Source organism: Gallinula chloropus, assembly GCF_964237585.1.
Source record: "Gallinula chloropus genome assembly, chromosome: 21".
Classification (NCBI taxonomy): domain Eukaryota; kingdom Metazoa; phylum Chordata; class Aves; order Gruiformes; family Rallidae; genus Gallinula; species Gallinula chloropus.
In genome coordinates this window covers 597,833-604,999 of record NC_140106.1, presented here as the reverse complement: position 1 = coordinate 604,999, position 7,167 = coordinate 597,833, and the positions used below count along the sequence as shown (strand labels likewise).

At 49.6% G+C, this 7,167-nt stretch overlaps 1 protein-coding gene across 1 annotated transcript; it reads left to right on the top strand.

The window, feature by feature from the left end:
• Positions 1–1,762: 1,762 nt before the first annotated feature.
• LOC311199799 (olfactory receptor 14A16-like) lies at positions 1,763–2,686 on the top strand (the record flags this gene model as incomplete). Its single annotated transcript, XM_084273933.1, has 1 exon — positions 1,763–2,686. One exon carries the CDS (start codon positions 1,763–1,765, stop codon positions 2,684–2,686), a length of 924 nt encoding a protein of 307 aa, XP_084130059.1.
• Positions 2,687–7,167: the final 4,481 nt, after the last annotated feature.

The window sequence follows — 7,167 nt, the reverse complement described above, 5'->3', positions numbered from 1 at the left end:
AGAGAGCTGATGGATGCTGAGAGCCCACTGAAGGAGAAATTTCCACAGCCTTTCCCTGGTATGTCTGTGGGTGCAGGGCAATGCTGGTTCTGTTCCTGGAGGGATCTCCTAAAGCTGGGACATGGGACAGGGTGTGGTGTCTGTCAGGAGGACAGGTTCTCTCTAGGACCAGAAAGTGCTGCCTGGAAGGGCTGCCCTTCTGCCCCATCAGAGGGACAGGGCAGGACAGCTGTCTTCTCCTGGGCATGGCTGAGAGGTGCCCAGGGCTGTTCTTGCGAGCAGGGTCCTTGTGACCCAGGGTCTGTGTGCTGGGGCAGGGACTCTGCTGCTGCCAGGGTCAGCACTCAGCCTGGCTTGTGGGCTTTCCACAGGGACATAGACAACACCTCTGGGTTAAAGCAGTGACCCAGGGAAGGGCAACGTAAGGTCCTTCTGCTGTAGAAAGTGCTGCCTGGGTAATCCTTGCTCCCAGCCAGAGCTGATCCTTGAGAAATTCCAAAAAGAGTATTTCTCCAAAGGCAGAGTCTTTGCTTTGACTTTTCCTCTCCTGTGGGCTGTGCTGAGTGTGGTAGATGAGAACTTATTTCTCCCCTTGAGAATATGCAGTGAAAACTTGATTCTCATGAAGATGTTGGAGCCTGGGCTGAGTCCTGCACACACAGAGGTTTCCTGGGGCAGTGCCCTAATGCCAGGAGGGGTCTGCAGAGCAGAGCTGAGCACAGGGCAAGTTGGATGAGGTCTGTTAGCACAGAGCAGGAGGTGACATGGGCAAAGAGAAGCAGCTGCAGGGACAGCTCGAGGCAGCAGAGACATTGTCACAGAGCCACAAAAAAGGAGCTGCTCACAGAAATGCTGTGGCAGTCGGGATTTGGTACCTCCTGACATCCCCCACAGTGCTGATAATTTCCCACAGCCATCCCCTGGTTTCTGTCCTCCCAGCAAAGCCTCTGACCCAGAGTTCCAGGGTTTCAGGCTGAATCTTCTCTTTGCAGCCCAACCAGCAGTGAGGAGAAACCCCTGAGTGCCTGTCTGTCTGTCCCTGTCCTTCCAGCCTTGGCTGGAGTTTTTCTGCTGTTTCACCTCCTGTTCTTGTTACATTTATCCCACCATTTCCTGGGGCTCTGGGCACATCCATTGGTGGGGCTGGCACTGGTCCTCACTTTAAGGACCCCCATCTGTAGGACTGAGGACTGGATTCCTCAGCTCTTTCTGGGTTCCCGGTTCTTTTAACAGACAAGAACAGGTTGTGATCTCAGAGCGTCCAGCACAGGGCACCTGAGACCAGAGCGGATGGACAGAGCAGCTCCCCCCACTCTGCACTCAGGGGAAGGTATCACTGGCACTGCAGCAGCAATGTCAGGGAGTTCTGACAGAAGAAACACTCCTCAGGTACAGGCAGGAGAAAACCAAAGCTCCAAAGCTCTGCTCTGTCCTTGGGTGAAACTGGAGTGACAGTGCTGAAAAGCTCATTCCTATTGACAGGGGATTTAGTCTGAGATCACTCCATCCTTCTGTTTACTGACTGCTGCCAGGCAGGACAGAGTTCTCGAGAGCCACATCTGACCCTCCTCTCAACAGTGTCAAACTCAAGGCAGCACAAATCAAACCTCCCAAAAGGGACCTGACAAAAGTCTTCCTGAATCCAGAGAGTCAATCTGAGGGTATTCTGATAGAACTGGATGAGGTTTTCCTCGAAGAAGTGTTCCCTAACTTCTCACTGCCTGTTCTTCTATGTACAGGTCTCCATGCCCACGAATAACAGATGTTCAACAGCAGCTCCATCAGCCAGTTCCTCCTCCTGCCCTTTGCAGACACACGGGAGCTGCAGCTCCTGCACTTCTGCCTCTTCCTGGGCATCTACCTGGCTGCTCTCCTGGGCAATGGCCTCATCATCATCACCATAGCCTGTGATCACCACCTCCACACCCCCATGTACTTCTTCCTCCTCAACCTATCTGTTCTGGATCTTGGCTGCATTTCCACCACAATCCCAAAATCCATGGCCAATTCCCTGTGGAACACCAGGGCAATCTCATTCTTGGGATGTGCTGCACAGGTCTTCCTGGTTTTCTTCTTGGCTGGTTCAGAGTTTTCCCTCCTCACTGTCATGGCCTATGATCGCTATGTTGCCATCTGCAACCCCCTGCACTACGGGACCCTCCTGGGCAGCAGAGCTTGTGTCCACATGGCAGCAGCTGCCTGGGGGGGTGGGTTTCTCAATGCTGTGCTGCACACAGCCAATACATTTTCCCTGCCCCTCTGCCATGGCAACGCTGTTGACCAGTTCTTCTGTGAAATCCCCCAGATCCTCAAGCTCTCCTGCTCAGATGACTACCTCAGGGAAATTGGTTTCATTGTTGTCAGCACCTGTTTAACTTTTGGGTGTTTTGTGTTCATTGTGGTGTCCTATGTGCAGATCTTCAGGGCTGTGCTGAGGATCCCCTCGCAGCAGGGACGGCACAAAGCCTTTTCCACCTGCCTCCCTCACCTGGTCATGATCTCCCTGTTTCTCAGCACTGGCCTGTTTACCTACCTGAAGCCCCCCTCCCTCTCCTCCCTTTTTCTGGACCTGGTATTGGCATTTCTTTACTCAGTGTTTCCACCAGCAGTGAACCCCCTCATCTACAGCATGAGGAACCAGGAGCTCAAGGACGCCATGTGGAAACTGATGACTGGATGTTTCTAAGCAATAAAAGGGTTATCTTCTTCTGCATATCACTGACCATGTAACTTATGTTAGGGCCAGTCTGAATTTGTAGTATTTTTGGTTTGATGCTCTTTTTTTTTCCTTTCTAGTTTTTCTAAGCTATGATAACATGGTTCACATTCATCCCATTCCTAATGCAGTATGTCACAATCTTCTGTGACCCAGACTCAGCACCAACTGTGCTCTCTTTGCATCAGGCATGTATCTGTTCAACCTCTTGCTAGAACTAAGACAGGAAGTAGACAAGCTAAGGAGCATCAGGGAGTCAGAACATGGGATAAATTGGTGGACCCACAGCCTGAGCTCCCTGAAACAAGAGAGGAGACAATCACCGGAAAACACACCCGATGAGATGGAAGTGGAATCAACCCCCTCTTTAAGTTAAGAACTTAAAGGGGCACAGTGAGTGGAAACTAGTCCACAACCGTGTCAAGGAAGAATACCGCCTCCTTGCCCATGCCTCCTCCCCAGATTTCTCTAAACAGTACATATGAGGCTCTTACTGTGGAGGACCAGGAAGGGAACAATGTGGCTCCTGATTTGACCATGCCAGAGGAGTACCCAAGGTGAGAGAGACATACTCCTCGAATCACTACAACAGCAACAAGAAAGAAAAGATTGTAGGAGACTCCCTGCTACAGGATATATCACTAGGAAACTTCCTCGTCTGGTACGTCCCTCAGACTACTACCCACTACTGCTTTGCCATGGCAAGGGGGGTAGAGGGTGAGTGATGAAGCTGCAGTACATATTTCAAGGGCAATCAAGAGGGACCTCAGGGCACTTGGATGACTAGTGAGGGAATCTGGGGCCCAGGTGGTTTTTCCTCCCTCCTTCCAGTACCAGGTAGTGAAATTGGATGGAATAGGCAGATCTAATCTATTAGTACATGGCTCTGGAGCTGGTGCACACGTAACAATTATGGGGTTTTTGACAATGGGATGGCCTACATGGCACCACACTTACAGGTGTCACATGGGAACCACCTTTCTCATAGAGGAAGGAGGGTCTTTGCCCAGGAGCTTGCAGGGCTCACAGACAGGGCTTTAAACAAGATTGGGGGTGCAGGGGAGGGGAATATAGCAGGCTTGCTCCATGACAAAGTGCGAAAGGACACAGTATGTTTGGAGTGAAAGCGTACAGGTGTGGTCCCTCCATGTGTTGCCTCAGGTTGTGTTCAAGATGTTGGTGATTTTAAGGCAAAAATGGGGGGGCTCGGCTTGGTCCCTGAAATGTCTGCACACCAACGTACTCAGTATGGGCAAAACCCAAGAGGAACTCAAAGTAACTGTATGTCGAGAAGCCTATGACTTAGTTGCCATCACAGATATTTGGTGGGATGATTCTCACAACTGGAATGCTGTGATGGATGGGTATAATGTCACCAAGAGGGACAGGTGAGAAAGGAGAGGTGGTGGGGTAGCCCTCTGTCTCTGGGATTGTCTAGATTGTCTGGAGTTTAATGAGGGTGATGATAAGGTTGAATGCTTATGGGTTAGAATTAGAGGGAAGGCCAGCAAGGTGCAAATCCTGGTGGGAGTCTTTTACACACCACCCAACCAGGACGAAGAGGTTGATGAAATATTCTTCAGCCAGCTGGGAGTAGCATCACCATTGTTGGTCTTTCTTCTTGTGGGTGACTTCAACCTAGCAGATAGCTCCTAGGTAGACAACGCAGCAGAGAGGAGTCAATCTAGAAGGTTCTTGGACTGTGTGGGAGAGAACTTCCTGATGCAGCTGGTGAGTGAGCCAACAAGGACAGGTGCCCTGCTCGACCTGTTGCTCACAAACAGAGGTCTTGTGGTTGAGGTGGTGCTTGGAGGCTGTCTTGGGCACAGTGATCATGAAATGATAGAGTTCTCAATTCTTGGGGAAGGAAGAGGGGTGGCAGAACCACCACCCTGGACTTCTGGAGGGTGGACTTTGTCCTGTTGAGGAAATTTGTGGATTGAGTCCCCAAGGAGAAAGTGTTGGAAAATAAAGGAGCTCAGGAAGGCTGGACGATCCTCAAGAATGAGGTCCTGAAGGAGCAGGAGCAAGCCATCCCAATGTGCCGGATTTCAAGTCAGGGGGAAAGACGACTGGCCTGGCTGAACAGAGAGCCAGGAACTCAGGAGGAAAAGGAGAGCATATAATTATTGGAAGAAAGGGAAGGTGACCCAGGAGGAGTACAGGGCTAAGGTGAGGCTATGCAGGAAAAAAATAAGGAGGGCCAAAGCCCAAAGAGAGCTCAATCTGGCCACTACTGTAAAAGATTGCAGGAAGAAATTGTATAAATATGTTAATAACAAAAGGAGGGCCAGGGAGAATCTCCCACCTTTCTTGGATGCTGGGGGAACCATTGTGATGAAGGATGAAGAAAAGGCTCAGGTACTTAATGCCTTTTTTGCCTCAGGCTTTAGTAGTAGGACCAGTTGGCCTCCTGATTCCCACAGCACTGAGTGGGAAAATGAGAATGGGAAGTTAACCCATTAAGCCTTCATAGTCCCAGGATAATTTTTAGTGACCTGCTCAGCCACTTAGATCCCCACAAGTCAATGGGTCCAGATGGGATACACCTAAGGTTACTGAGGGAGCTGGCAAAAGTGCTCGCCCTGCCACTTCCCCTTATTTACCAGATGTCCTGGCTGACCAAGGTGGCTCTGCCTGACTGGAAGCTGGAACATGTGACGCCCACCTACAAAAATGGACAGAGGAAGGACCCAGGGAACTACAGGCTTGTCATCATGCAACAAAAGCAGGACACTGAGGTGATCAGGCCCAGTCAGCATGGATTTAGGAAAGGCCGATCGTGCTTGAAGAAACTGATCTCCTTCTACGACAAGGTGACCTGCTGCTTAGTGGATGAGGGGAAGGCTGTGGATGTGGTCTACCTGGACTCCAGTAAAGATTTTGACACTGTTTCCTGCAGCATCCTCCTAGAGAAACTAGCTGCCCATGGATTAGATGGGTATATTCTTTGCTGGGTTAAAAAATAGCTGGATGGCCAGGCCCAGAGAGTTTTGGTGAATGGAGTTAAGTCCAGCTGGCAACAGGTCACATGCGGTATTCCCCAGGGCTCAGTGCTGGGGGCCATCCTCTTTAAGATATATCTTAATGATCTGAATGAGGAGATTGAGTGCACCCTCAGCAAGTTTGTAGATGACACCAATTTGTGTGGGGTATGTTGATCTGCTGGGAGGCAGGAAGGCTCTGCAGAGAGACCTGGACAGGCTGGATTGATGGGCAAAGGCAGTTTCACCCTGGCTGAGGGCCAAGATCCACGCAGCTGCCTGCTCCTTAAAGGAAAAGAGCAGGGAAAGGGAAGGTGGTGGTGGTGGGGGAAGAGGTAAGGGAAGGGAAAAGGAAGGGGCAAATAACCCCAAAACCAAGAAATTAAGAGGCCCGTGGGTTGGGATAAGGATAGTTTACTAAGATAACAGAAAGATACAATATAACAATGCTAACAGGACTGTAGAGCAAAAATATATGAAGCTGTTGATACACAATACAGTTTCTCACCAAATCACACAACTCAGGCCGTGCCACCCAGAGCCGTCCCAGAACGCGACCGTCCCCCAAGAACTGTGCGTCCCAGAGCCGCCCCAGGCCTTCCTCCCATCAGCCGCCCGATATCCTGGGCAGGACGTAACTGGTGTGGAATACTCTCGTTGGTCAGTTGGGTCACCTGTCCTGGCTTCGCCCCTCCTTTCTCATGAAGAGCTGAGAAAATCCTTGACTGTCTGACAGCAATAAACAACATCAGGGTGTTATCAGCACTGCTCCCATTATAACTCCCAAACACAGCATTCCATCCGCTGCTACAAATGAATTTAACTCCATCCTGACCAAAACCAGGACATTATCCACCCCTTATTCCATAGCATTTACGTCATGACCAGATCCAACCATTTCTTTTGGGTGCAATCAGTTTCTTGTTTCAGACACACATATATGTATGTACACATGTATACGCACACATGTGCATACAGGTATTATTCCCTTAGTCTATGGACCATTCCTCTGAGTTTGTTGAGTGAATGAACATTTAGTCCATGATGATTTTCAGGCTTCATTCATCGTAACAGTCTCTCATGCTGTCAGTATGCGTCACTGGATCGTTGCATGCTGCATCTCGGGCTCTTGACCAATACATCTGACATGGTCCATGTTCATAGTCTGTGAATCAAAGATGTTCATTTTCAAAGGGAAGGAGGAAAAAGTTCTTGGAACACCAGGTCTTGGTCCCGTCATCGTGGCACTCTTCCTTCATTGACTTGTATGACTCCGGCTGTAACTCCATTGGTACAACATACAGCAACATACAGCAATAATAGCAATAATGAATGTACAGTAATGGGTTATTTAGCAATTATTATAATACAATTTCTACCTTATTATTTATATTGGCTATTCAGACCTAAAATCAAATCCCTTTGATGTACACATTGAACCTCTCCATCCTCCTGCATTACCCACCA